The 13,047-nt window shown below is 58.5% G+C and overlaps 2 protein-coding genes and 1 non-coding gene across 4 annotated transcripts in view; all 3 read left to right on the top strand.

The window, feature by feature from the left end:
* The window catches only part of RNF157 (ring finger protein 157), a 75,407-nt gene extending 68,717 nt beyond the window's left edge, over window positions 1-6,690 (top strand). For both annotated transcript variants that reach the window (XM_061144769.1, XM_061144770.1), the window contains one exon: window positions 3,657-6,690. In XM_061144769.1, coding sequence (XP_061000752.1) covers window positions 3,657-3,778 — 122 coding nt within the window. In that variant the 3' untranslated portion in view covers window positions 3,779-6,690. The remainder of the gene's footprint in view (window positions 1-3,656) is intronic.
* On the top strand, window positions 280-351 carry TRNAE-UUC (transfer RNA glutamic acid (anticodon UUC)). The gene has a single exon. It is a non-coding gene; the product is annotated as a tRNA-Glu (tRNA).
* Window positions 6,691-7,887: 1,197 nt separating the features above from the next.
* On the top strand, window positions 7,888-12,320 carry FOXJ1 (forkhead box J1). Its single transcript, XM_061141270.1, has 3 exons — window positions 7,888-8,010; window positions 8,580-9,246; window positions 10,913-12,320. The coding sequence occupies exons 2-3, from the start codon at window positions 8,749-8,751 to the stop codon at window positions 11,678-11,680; spliced, it is 1,266 nt and encodes a 421-aa protein (XP_060997253.1). The 5' UTR covers window positions 7,888-8,010; window positions 8,580-8,748; the 3' UTR covers window positions 11,681-12,320.
* The last annotated feature ends 727 nt before the right edge of the window (window positions 12,321-13,047 follow it).

Consider the following 13,047-nt stretch of genomic DNA (forward strand, 5'->3'; position numbering starts at 1 on the left):
AGATTCTCAAACGGAGGAAATCTGAGTTGAGAGGGGTAGGTGGCGAGCAGATTAGAATTGCATGCTAGGTAGATGTGGTTGCAAGGAATATGATGGAGTATCACACAAGTGGCAGGATAGTAGTCAGGGGACCAGTGACAGTTCTGTGAAAAGGCTCTGGGGAGTGATGGGGAAAAGCAAAGATAATATGGTTTAGTGGAAATACAAATGTTTTTAAATGACTGCATTGTACAAGAGTGGGCATCACCAAGGAAATGTAAAATACTTAATGGAGGGAATTCCCTGGTGGTCCAGTAGTTAGGACTTGGCGCTTTCACTGCCATGGCCCAGGTTCGATCCCTGGTTAGGGAACTAAGATCCCCCAAACCGTGCATCATGGCCAGAAAAGAAGAAAACAAAAAAGTACTTATGAAGACCTGAAATAACCCAAGACTAAGACACTACTAGGAAGGGTTGCACTTCCCAAATACTAAGGAAAAATTGAAATGAACATCCTCTTTTCCTGGAGAGACCCTACAGGATGGTCGGAACTGTTACAGCCCTTATATTTAATTAGTGGCTGGGCAGAGACAGGAAGATGGCTCAGACAGTAGGGAATCTGCCTACAATGCAGGAGACTGGAGCTGGATCCCTGGGTTGGGAAGATCCCCTGGAGAAGGGAATGGCTACCCACTTCAGTATCCTTGCCCGGAGAATTCCATGGACAGAGGAGCCTGGTGGGCTACAGTCCATGGGATAGAAAAGAGTCGGACGTGACTGAGTGACTAACACTTTCAGAGACCGGAAGGGGTGTGCAGAAGCACCCTGGATGTGCTTCCCAAATCTGCCTCTAGAGGTCTCTCCACTCTCCCATTTCTGAGTCCCCAGGATGGAATTGAGCGAGAAGCACCTTTCTCTATCCTTGCTGAAAGATCCTGAATCTCCAGGCTCCCTTTTCTGGCTGAGGGCTGGACAGAATGGCTTACCTGCTGCACCCAGGCTCGCCCTCTGAGCAGGAGGAGCCGAGCAGCAGCAAGGTTTGGCCAAGGGTCCAGCAGGCCTAGAAGAAAGGGTACTGTCACGAAGCCCACAAGAACAGAGGCTTCAGGTCTGAGTCTTGAGGTGGTTTCAGAAGGAGCCGTATGTGCGCCCTGGCTCAGGAACTGGACCGGTGGCGTTGGTAGCAAGGACTCAGGCATTCAGACCTGGCGGCCGGTGGTGGTAGCCGTGTAGCGACGGCGTTTTGACTTTGTACGTGCGTGTGTGTCTGTGTGTCTTCTCTCTCGTTTACCATTTGCTTTTGGTCTTTCCCACCGAACAGCCGCCATTCCGGAGTCCTGCCCCCTAAACATTGAGGAATAGGTATGAGTTCTACCAAATTATATACTTGAACGAACAACTCACTCTCTCTGGGGGTTCTTAACTTACAAGGGAGATCTGGCCTACTCGTCATGCCATCGTCACACTTAGAGGGCCATCCTTAGAGGGCACCAGACTACGGTGCCCCCAGGGAATATGGACCCCCACATTCTGTCTGGCTGTGAGAGATACCCGACAGTTTCCTGTCCCACGGACTCCTCTGGCCGGGGGTCCACCTCTGCAGGCCAGTATCAGAGGTTTAGGATGGATGATCGCACCAGGACTTTATGGGAAATACTCAGTTTCTACCCACTTAATCCTAGTGTTTTTGCCATTAAAGGGTATTGTGTCTTGGGCTGGCCTAACCGAAGGCAGACCCCAGACCCTCATGAGTGGCCTCTGTCACAGAATATACTGAGCCTCAGGCCCCCAGTCCAGGGTCACGGGCTCCGTGCTCGGAATGAGCCCCCTGCTGGGCCAGGTGTGGCTCTTGGCTCCGCCCAGGAGAAGGTCACAGTGCAATGGAGGAATTCAGGGATTCAGCAATTTTCACGGCATGAGGAGGGGGGCAGTGGTGCAGGCCGTGGGGGAGCAAGTCGGCACACGCTGGACCCTCTTTGGCCAGGGGGCCGTGTGGGACAGGCTGGGAGACACAGCTCAGAGGTTCTCAGGCCAGAGGTTGGATGGCTTTCCCTAACCCCAGGGGGTTAGGGCTTCCTCCTGTCCACTGGAAGGAGTTTCTCGCTGCACTGGAGGGAATGAATGGATGGAGCCAGTCTGTGGGCTGGGGGACTGCTGGGAGGAGATGAACCTGAACAAGGCTGGGGGCGGGCCTGGTTGCCGAGCCAAGCACATTCTAAGAGTCAGGCACCCTGCTCAGCACTCTGCCGTGTCGCCTCTCCCAGCAACTCTGGGGGCTAAGTACTCATTTCCATCTGATGGACGGGAAAACCGGGACTCCCAAGTACAATGACCTGTCCCAGGGTCACACAGTCAGTATGTTACAAGTTGGGGGTGTACCTGGTTTTCTGACTTACAGATTTAGACATGACTAGAGGGTGAACCGGAGAAGGCAATGGCAACCCACTCCAGTACTCTTGCCTGGAAAATCCCATGGGCAAGAGGAGCCTGGTGGGCGGCAGTCCATGGGGTCACGAAGAGTCGCACATGACTGAGAAACTTCACTTTCACTTTTCACTTTCATGCATTGGAGAAGGAAATGGTAGCCCACTCCAGTGTTCTTGCCTGGAGAATCCCAGGAACCGGGAGACTGGTGGGCTGCCGTCTATGGGGTCGCACAGAGTCAGACACAACTGAAGCAACTTAGCAGCAGCAGCAGCAGAGAGTGAACAGCACTTGCTTGGTGGCTCAGCGGTAAAGAATCCTTCCTGCCAAGCAGGAGACCTGGGTTCGATGATCCCTGGGTCAGAGAGATCCCCTGGAGAAAGAAATGGCAACCCACCCCAGTATTCTTGTCTGAGAATTCCATGGACAGAGGAGCCTGGAGGGCTACAGTCCATGGGGTTGCAACGACTCGGACATGATATAGCAACTACACAGCAGCAGAGGGTGAACAAGCCAGAGGTCATGATTGGATACACAGCACAAAGGAGAGAAAAGCCCGAATCCAGGGCTGTGGGCGTTTCCAGCGTGGGCAGCCGGTGCTTCCGGTGCAGGAGCCGCAGCCTGGGGACAGGATGATAAGTTTAGGGGATGGTGCCCGTGGGACCCCATGGCTCTGGGGCTAACATCTCCTGGGGTTGATGGCACCAGCTGATAGCAAACCTCAGCGGGCTGTTTGGGTGCAGAAAGAGAAGAATGGCCATTGCACTGTCCTCCCCCATGCCATTCGGCCCCTGGCACCCTCTGGACAGCCAAGCACTTCCTGCTCCACCCTGGCCCCCACAGCAAACACTCACTCTGGGCCCAAATTAACCTATTGTTCTCCCTCCCATCCACTTCCTCCTGTCTCACGAAAATCTCAGCTAGACCCAGTTTCTTTTCCTTGTCTGCGGTAACACTGAAGCAAACTTTAAGACCAAATAAAGACACAAATGTGGGTCCTAGGGCAAGGTCCCAGAAAGCAGGGACCATCCCGTGTGTCCCGCCATTGTGGGCCCCAGTGTCCGCGACTGTCCCTGGCCCAGTGGGCACCACTGCTCCTGATTCCTCACGTGCTGTGGTTGGCACACCGTGGGAGCTCCAAGTAAAGGGCAGCCTGCCAGCTTTCATGCCGAACTCCCAGGCTGCCCTGCTGGGGACACCATCTGGACCGATCCGGAGGTCCAGCTCGAGTAACCTTGCTTTTCCCTTCTCAGGTGCCTGGCAGGCCGATGACAACGTGGTGAGTCGTCGGAACACGCAGCGCCGGCGCTTGTCCTCCGGAAGCCTGGAGGACCCCGAGGACAGGCCCTGTGTGTGGGGGCCTCTGGCCGTCTGAGAACCCCCGCCTGTGTACCAGGGCCCTCCTCCTGTCCTCGCATCCCTTCCTGGCCTCACTGTACCGCTGACCTGCTGGGCATCCTCAGCAAGATACGTGGAGACTCTTTAGACCCACGTGCAAGCTGGATGCTTGAGGGCACCTGCTCCTTCTCCCAGCCTTCTTCCGCAGTCGTGATCCTTCCCCTCTCAGTAGGGACCAGAAGCCTCCTTGCTCCTTGAGGGCTAAAGCCACGGGATGAACTGCAGCTCCTGAGACCCTCTGCAGAGACTTTTTGAAAATGTTTCCACCGAATCTTGGCCTTCAGGTGGAGCTGAGGCCCATAGACTGGCTGTTTCTTGTGCATCTTTTTTCTCCTTAGGCGGGTAGACCAAGAGGACTCGGCGTTTGCGTGACTTCATTACAAACACCTAGCATTTTCTGGTCTCTGGGACATCATGAACCAATCTGAAACCTCCAGTTCGGGGTCGGGGTTTGGGGGATGACTCCTGTGAAAAGGGAAAGCCATATTGCACTATAAGTGGAGTTCCCCCTCAAAAAGTGTTAGGAGCTCCTTTCTCAAGGACAGGAAACAGTGGCAACCACTGGAAGGTTGGTTGGGAGAACAGTTCTTGCTTCTTTCTGGTGGCAGAGGCAGTGCCTCATGTGTCTGTCTGCTTAGGAAGGAGGCTAAATCTTGCTTGAATCTGAGAATCCCTTAGTTACATGGCTCCCTTCCGGAGGGTTATTTATGATCAGGTGCACTCAAGAAGGCCTGGGACTCCATCCTATGGTGACACTGCAAAAACCATTTGACCCCTTCTATGTGCCAGGCCCATGTTAGGGGCACATGTTAGGGCACATGTTAGGAGTGGTATCATGTTTCATCACTACCGCCCTGTCAAGTGGCCTTCTTATCCCCACTGTAGCCATCTCCACCCCCTTTTCTTAAATAGTTGAAGAAACAGGTTGAGAGAGGGGGTGGACTGGTGATTCTCAATTGGTGCCCAGGAGCCCCAAAGGAAGTTGGGGAAAGGGCTGAGCTGGGGCCAGGGGTTGTCCAGGGGGCTCCCCTCCCCACCTGTTGTCCTCCCCTGCCTCCGCCCCCAGATCTGCTGAGCCTGATGGGGGAGGGGGAGGTACTACCTTCCATAGGCTCATTAGAGATGTAGAGGTATTGTTCAAATCATGTGTCCACCCCACCCCACCCCAGTCCTGTGTAGGACATATAACTGACACCCAGAAACAGCAAGGCCAGACCGTAAGCTGTTGACCGTTCGTGTCTCAACACTGGTGTTATCACTGGATTCCTCCCGGCTCCCAGATAGGTGTATTGTCTGCCGGCTTTTGGAAGAGGTCGTTGTTTAGTGGAGCCTGAGGCTGGGAAGCAAAGCTGGTTCCAACAGTTTGCAAGGCAGATACGTGATTGACAGAGCCCTAGGATACGTCCACCACAATGACCTGAATTAATAGTTGGTATTGTGACCCTCGAAGAGCTTTTCAGGTCCTTCCCAAGGCCTCGAAGCGAGCCCAGTGCCCAGGGGACCTTTCGAACCTTCCGTGTAGTTTCTTTGCACTGCCAGGCAGGTGGTGACCCGCACACTGCTTGGTGGCTGTGGTTTACATCTTGCTCTGGGGGTGGGGAGGCCTGTAGTCCCAACAGACACTACACAAGCCAAGCCTGAATCTCTGCCTCTGTCTTGAGTTCCTGCATCCACCTTCTCTGAAATCCTGCAGCGGACTCTGCCGTTTCAGGCCCCACTTCATGTCTTTTCTCTCCCCGAAACATTCGTATGGCCCCTATCATATTTAAGATTTGAGCAATAACCCCATTTCCTGATTTCCCTGAGGTTTGAGCCCCAGAAACGTTAGGGAATGGGGACCTCCCTGAGCCTGGGGTGGCGGCATTCAGACCCACCTGCTCTCCCGGCAGGTAGTATTCACAGTGTGCTGTTACTTGAGATGAAGGCGCGGCAAGTAAACAGGAGCCACAGCGGCCAGGAACCCTAAGAGGAAGCCATTGTCTTCACCCCTTCTGGAGGGCCTGCCTTCTCTTGGAAGAGGCTCAGAGAGATTCCTCAAGGCCTTGGCTCCATAACCAAGACTGACCTGGGTGAGAAATGGCTCTTCATGCCTGTTTCTCAAGACAGTTCCTGCTCTCTCCCCAAGCCCCTCACCTCTCTGCTCTCATTTAGCTCTTTGGCAAGTAGAACTTTCACTGGTGGCCCAGTGGTTAAGACTCTGCACTTCCACTGCAGGGGGTGCAGGTTCAATCCTTGGTCTGGGAACTAAGACCCTGCATGTCACATGGTCTGACCAAAGAGGGGGGCAAAAAAAATTTCCTAGAAATAGCCCATCCAGAGAGGCTAGTCTTCAGCCTGGTCAGCGAACAGGGCAGATGCCCCAGCCATCATCTGGAGACCATCATGTTGTAAGCAGGTGACCCAGAGAACCTGTGACAGGGCCTGGCTTCTCCCGCAAAGGCACAGACTCCCGAGTTTGGGGTTCCTTCCTGCCATGCTCAGGTCTGAACTCACCTGTGAGCTCACTTCTGAGTGGTGCCATGACCCTGGCCTCCTCGAGCCCTTTTTCCTTCTCCTACCCAGGCCCACCCCCCCCCTCCACCCAGAGGTCATGCCCACGCTGGGGCATCGCCTGGGCACAGATCCACACACCGTAAGCCATCTCACCTGGGAAGAGTTCGTGTCCTGTCCACCTGATCTCGGCATGCTGGTTGCTCACTTTGCTTTAGGGTCTGCACACCTAGTACTCGGGAGTCTGTGTGTCCTGTCCTGCCATCCGTGTACCCCTCACTCCCCGGAGTACACTTGTGGGCACACTACAGTGGGGACGTCAAGGATGCAACATTTATGGATTGCTGCATGATTCTTAAAAATGAATAAAACTGTTGACAAGGGAAGGAGAGCTGTTCACTGCGCAGCTGGCTTATTTGTGAAAGTTTCTGCCTCACTTTCTCCAACACTTTATTATTTTTCCTCAAGACAAGCTGGATATGAAGGAGTGAACTAGGACAAGGGATCGGGAAAGACATGTTTCTGGACGGGAGTTGACTGTCGGCTGGCCTGGGCACAGCTCCTGTGCAAAGGCGTGATAACGAGCCCTCCCCCCAACCCCCACCCCCCCGCCCTTAAACCGGAGAACTTCCAACTGCAGCTGCTCAATAATTGAAGAGCAGGAAAGCTGGTGACTGGAGGGAGGCTGGGAGAAGGGAGGAGGACGGACTATAGTCCGCTGTTGGTCCTCATCACTTAAAGGTTGGTGAAATTAACGGAGCAAATGATCCTGGTAGGGGAATTTGGCAAGGGCATGGCTTTTCTGGGTACCACCCACTGGCTCAGCTTCTTCGGCTATCTGGAAGGGAGGGAGAGGCACTTCCGAAGTAGCTTCCGGGATGTCCACTTCTGGGAACCTTGCTGAGGATGGGGCTGTGAGGGAGCGCTTACCAGGAAGCATGGATTACCCTTCCCGCCATGGGGGTGTCTGCGGACCTAAGCGGCAGGTGGCATCGGAGAGTTAGACCTGCCTGCGGGCACCACTCGACAATCAGGGTCGGGAGACCGGGATAGGCCGCAGAAACGTGCGGAAGTGCCACTCACAACCCAGAGAGGAAAGGAAAACCCCAAGCACGCGGTCCCCGAGTCTAAGCCGCTCGCAGCCTTGGCCTCCCCAGGCTGCGTCCCAGGAGCCGTCTACAACTCGGAGCAGCCCAGACGGGAAGGTGTGGCGGTGGAGGGGGTAGGGCGGGAGTGAGGTTCCCGCGGGGGACGGCTCACCCGGCGCCCCCGGGGCCTCTGCTGGAGCGCCGAGCCGCGCGCCTCTCCGAACCCTGCGCGGGGCCCTTGCGCGGGAATGTTTGGAGCCGGGACTCGGTGGCGGGTAGGGGGCTGCGTGGCGCGGGAGAAGGCGGCAGGAGGAGGGAGTTCGAAGAGAGTTACCGCCAGAGTGAGTGTTAAGAACCCGCGGTCCCCTTGGAGACACACTGACCAATGGCAGGAGCGGAAGCTGTTTATAGGGGCGGAGCGTCGCCATGGCAGCAGGAGAAGCCTTCGGAGCTGCTACTTAATGCCGGTCCCCCGGCCTCTGGCGTTCAGAGAGGCGCCGTCGGGCGTGGGGGCGACAAGGACTGCTGGCTGGGCCCTCGAGCTGGGGGTGGGGGGCGGTCAGAGAGCCGCAGGGGGTGGGAGGAACTTCTTCCAGAACATTCCTTTGGCCCGTGCTGCGCTCTGAGCCAGGTAAGGGACGGGGTGGTCTGCCAGCCGCGGAAAGGGAGGCCGTCGGTAGCAGCCTGCTCTCCCATCCTTCCCCGACGGAAGTGGCGGGCCCGGGAGACTGACATCAGAGAAGTTTGGGGGACACTCACTTCCCGCGCCCCTATAACTCTCTATCCTGTTTACTTCCTTCCTTCCCCTTGCTCCCTCATCCTAATAGCCCTTTTAAAAGATACTGCCCTCCTGGGCTCCTCGCCCCGTTTCTATTTGTTATGGAGGGAAGGGAGAGCGGTTGATTTCCCACTCTAGGGGAGAAGAGAATGTCCTCGGATGTCCCTTACACTCTTCCCTAGTTTGGCTAATTAAGTCTCCTCTAAAACATCAAAGAGGAAAAGAGCCAGGCGGACCCTGCGGAGGTTGGACCCCCCCCCCCCCCCCCCCCCCGGGCACAGCTTCTGTTTCCCAGACCAAGGCAGTAAAAGATCCTCCCCAGCTGCGGGGACGATTTTAGAGGAGCCCCTCCCCACTCCTTGCGCACACTCTCTCGTCGGGGGTGGGGGAAGAGGGCTCAGTTCCCCCTGTGGTCCCCGCAGGCACCTCATTCAATTCGGAGGAAGCGACCCCCCGGGTCGCGGGATGGAAGCGCTCTTCCGGGAGGCTGTGTAACTCGAGCCGCGGGCGTCAGCGGGCCAGAGAGCTCGGTCGGCCACCCTCGGCTCGGCTCGTGGATGTTGACCGCCCCCTCGGAGAGTCCCCGCAGATATGGCGGAGAGCTGGCTACGCCTCTCGGGGGCAGGGGCGGCGGAGGAGCCCGGGCCGGAGGGCGGCCTGGAGGAGCCCGACGCTCTGGATGACAGCCTGACCAGCCTGCAGTGGCTGCAGGAATTCTCTATTCTCAACGCCAAGGCTCCCGCCCTGCCCTCGGGGGGCACCGACCCCCACGGCTACCACCAGGTGCCAGGCTCGGCCGCGCCGGGGTCTCCCCTGGCGGCTGACCCCGCCTGCCTGGGTCAGCCGCACACGCCGGGCAAGCCCACATCGTCGTGCACGTCGCGGAGCGCGCCCCCGGGGCTGCAGGCCCCGCCTCCCGACGATGTGGACTACGCCACCAATCCGCACGTGAAGCCGCCCTACTCGTACGCCACGCTCATCTGCATGGCCATGCAGGCCAGCAAGGCCACCAAGATTACCCTGTCGGCCATCTACAAGTGGATCACGGACAACTTCTGCTACTTCCGCCACGCTGATCCCACCTGGCAGGTAGGGGAGGCCCTCCAGCCCGGCCCACGCTCTCGCGTGCTGGATCCGCAGGCGCCGTCAAGCCAGGGCCTGAGGGAGGAAGGCCGTCGAGGAAGGACCTCTAGGGAGCCCAGTGCTTGGAACTGCCCCCACTCTGACTTCAGAGAGGAAGGAGGGCTGATGTTTAGAGGGCTTTAGGGGTGTTGAATTTGAGGTTCAAGTGGAAAGAACTTGTCCCTCATCCAGCAGGCCCAGTCCAAAGACCAGGGCTGAACTATGCGTGGACGCTGGCCCCCTAGAGGGAGGTTGATGGACTGAGGGACACATTTTTGTCTCAAGTCCTAGAATTCCTAGACACGACTCTGCTCCAGGCCAGTTTGTCAGGGCCGGACTGGAATCGGAAACAGGCTCTACATCCTGCCTGGTTTCAGTTGGCTGGAGGAGGACGGGGAGGGGAGAGGGGCTGTGCTCTGGGGTTTGAAAGACAGCTGTGTCCCTGTGGAAGGGCTGTGGGGCCTTCCTAAAGCCATTGTCCCTGCCCCCACCCCAAACCCTCCCCAGTTTCCTGCCACCACTCCTCACCCCCACCCTTCTCATCAGCCTCCCTGGGGGGACAATTACCTGAGCCAGGTGCTTTCCACAGGGGCTGTGCCTCCCACACTGGCTTCATGTTCCAAGTCTCCAGAACCTGGCGCAGAGCAGCCAAGGGGCCCAGGCCGCCGTGTAAACACCCCAGTCTTGCCAGGGGACACTACCCACCTGCCGGCCCCACTGTCCAAGCCCCAGACCCTTGTTCCCCAGCGTGGTTGGGACTGTGCGCCCAGGCATGAACAAAGCAGGGTAGTGATTGGAGGCTGGGCACACCTTGCCCTGAGCATCTTTGACCATCAGCATCTTCGATCATCTGCCTCGTGGAGACAGAGACCCAGGATGCGCGGATCACTCCCTGTGGCACAGGCCACAGGATCGCAGTTCCAAGCTGTTCCACATTTGCTTAGGCTCTGACCCGGGGGGGGCAGTACCATTTGTAACCTTGGTGAGAAAGCAGAGACCCCCTGCCACCCTACCCCAAGCCTGAGAGGCCCCAGGAATGAGCACTATGCTCTTGGCCCTCTTGGCCGGGTAATAATCAACCGAGGCCTCAGAGCCTGGAGTGGGAGGAGGGGGGTGTTGGGGGTGGGGGGGTGAGGGCCCAGGCCAGCGGCCGGCTCTGCAAACAAGGAAAATCATCAGATTCCACCCCCCCACACACACACACACATACACACACTCACACCCACTCACTCACTTCACAAACAGAGAAGGCCAGCCAGGCCCAGGCAGAGAGAGATGGCCGTCCAGGCCCTGGGGGAGCCGAGGCCTTTGGCCAGAGGCCGCAAGCGGCAGGGGTGGGGAGGGAGGGCAGGACAGGGTGGCACTGAGAGCCATCCTGCGGCTCAGGGCTCGGATGACTGAGCAGGCAGATATCCTGGCAACAGGGAACAAAAGCCCCCGACAGCACTCCCGGCTCCCCGTGCCCCGTGGCTGGTGTCCCAGAGCCTCCCGGTCGGAACAGCGCCTCTGCTGCCCTCCATCGCTCCCAGCGGCCCCCATCGGAGAGAAACTGGTGGGGGGACTGGCACTGGATGCCCCCCTTCCACGACCCTGCCCACTCACCCGCCCTCCTCTCCTCTCTCCCTGTGTCCAGAATTCCATCCGCCACAACTTGTCCCTGAACAAGTGCTTCATCAAGGTGCCTCGGGAGAAGGACGAGCCCGGCAAGGGGGGCTTCTGGCGCATCGACCCCCAGTACGCGGAGCGGCTGCTGAGCGGGGCCTTCAAGAAGCGGCGGCTGCCCCCGGTCCACATCCACCCAGCCTTCGCCCGCCAGGCCGCGCAGGAGCCCAGCGCCGCCCCGTGGGCCGGGCCGCTGACCGTGAACACCGAGGCCCAACAGCTGCTTCGGGAGTTCGAGGAGGCCACCGGGGAGGCGGGCTGGGGCGCGGGCGAGGGCAGGCTCGGGCATAAGCGCAAACAGCCGCTGCCCAAGCGGGTGGCCAAGGTCCCTCGGCCCCCCAGCACCCTGCTGCTCACCCAGGAGGAGCAGGGCGAGCTGGAACCCCTCAAGGGCAACTTTGACTGGGAGGCCATCTTCGACACCGGCACTCTGGGCGGGGAGCTGGGTTCGCTGGAGGCCCTGGAGCTGAGCCCGCCGCTGAGCCCCGCCTCACACGGGGACGTGGACCTCACCGTCCACGGCCGCCACATCGACTGCCCGGTCACCTGGGGGGCTTCAGTGGAGCAGGCTGCCGACAGCCTGGACTTCGACGAGACCTTCCTGGCCACGTCCTTCCTGCAACACCCTTGGGACGAGAGCGGCAGTAGCTGCCTCCCCCCGGAGCCCCTCTTTGAGGCCGGAGATGCCACCCTGGCCGCCGACCTGCACGACTGGGCCAGCATGGGTGCCTTCTTGTAAGAAACCAGGCCCTGCCCTGCCCCCTCCGGACTGCGCCCACGTCTGGGCCCAGACTGCCCCCCAGTGCAGGCCTATGGACACCCTACTGCCCAGGCAGGGGCTGGGCCAGGTCTCCCAAGGCTGACCCCACGAGGACACAGGGCCCCCAGCCTGGGCCATCCTCAGATTCCAGCCCAGGAGGCTGAGAACTGGGACCTAGGACTAGAATTGCTGCCTCCCCTCCCCAGCCCCCCATACACACAGTGTTTCATTGATCCACTTCTTCCCGGCCCCAGGGACACACTCGGGCCCCTGCACTTTGAGAGCTGCAGCTTGGAGGGTCCCTGTCCAAGCTGGAAACCACAGTACAGGGTCCGTCCCAGAGCATCTTAGCTTCAAGACTTCTCCCTCTCTGGCTCTCCTCCCCAGGTCTCTATCCAGAGAAAGTTCCCAGGTACAACAAATGCTAATTAGATGACTGCAAATTAACCCCCTAGAGGCCTCTCCCGGCAGAGCTTCCCTGGGGCCGGGGCCGGCAGTACGTGGGGTGGAGCTGGGGAAGGGGGGCAGAGAGAGGAGACAGAACCGAGGTCGGGGTGCCAGGTGGAGCCAGGAGATTTTCTAAGGCCTCTGGGGCCTTCTGGCCCCATCTCTAGAGGTATAAATCCCTAATCTTTGAGCCCAACTTGAGGCTGCGAGCAGCGGGGAGTTGGGTTTCTGCGGGGTTGGGGACAGGAGCAGCCAAGCTGCAGAGGGAAGGGGGACAGAAAGACTAATGTAGTGAGTGTAGCTATAGCTGAGGCTTAACCGGGAGGGACGCGGTGCTTGCTAGAACCACTGGGACCAGGAAGCGGGGGGATCGCCCCGCGCCCCCTGCCTGTGCGTGTGCAGGGGAGTGCCTTGCTCCACCCGAGCCCCTTGGGCTGTGTCCCACACCCACCCCCCTGCCCCGAGGGGCAACTTAACTTTTTCATGAAAAGTTATTTACAGTAAAACATTTTTAAAAATAAAGCTTTTAAAAATTTTATAATGGACCTGCTTGCAAATTTGTTTGGGGGAGAATGGAGGCCAGTTTTTAGGGGGGGCTTCACTGCCAAAGGGGAATGGCTGGGAGGAAGACGGTGCGGGGTGGGGGGCACCAAAGGCCTGCAGAGTACCAGCTGATGCCCTCCCCATGACCTCTGTGTCCCCAGAGACAAGGACTGAGAGGCAGCCCTGGGTGGGTGGGGGGGGTCCCCTGCAGCCAGCCGTAGCACCTCTATCTGTGCAGTGGGGAGACAGCACCTATAGTCCCCAGGGGGCAGTCAGCAAAGGAGGCGCAGCCCCCTCCCTGGCCCTGGGGACTCACAAAGGCCCAGCTTGCCCAGGGCTCGGTTCACGTCCCCCAA

Source organism: Dama dama, chromosome 5, assembly GCF_033118175.1.
Source record: "Dama dama isolate Ldn47 chromosome 5, ASM3311817v1, whole genome shotgun sequence".
NCBI classification, from domain to species: Eukaryota; Metazoa; Chordata; class Mammalia; order Artiodactyla; family Cervidae; genus Dama; species Dama dama.

What these genes read in the sequence shown, in the direction of transcription:
- FOXJ1 (XM_061141270.1), top strand. Translation starts at nt 8,749, where the DNA reads ATGGCGGAGAGCTGGCTACGCCTCTCGGGGGCAGGGGCGGCGGAGGAG. An exon ending in ACGCTGATCCCACCTGGCAG is followed by an intron (nt 9,247 to 10,912) that starts GTAGGGGAGGCC and finishes CCCTGTGTCCAG; the next exon opens with AATTCCATCCGCCACAACTT.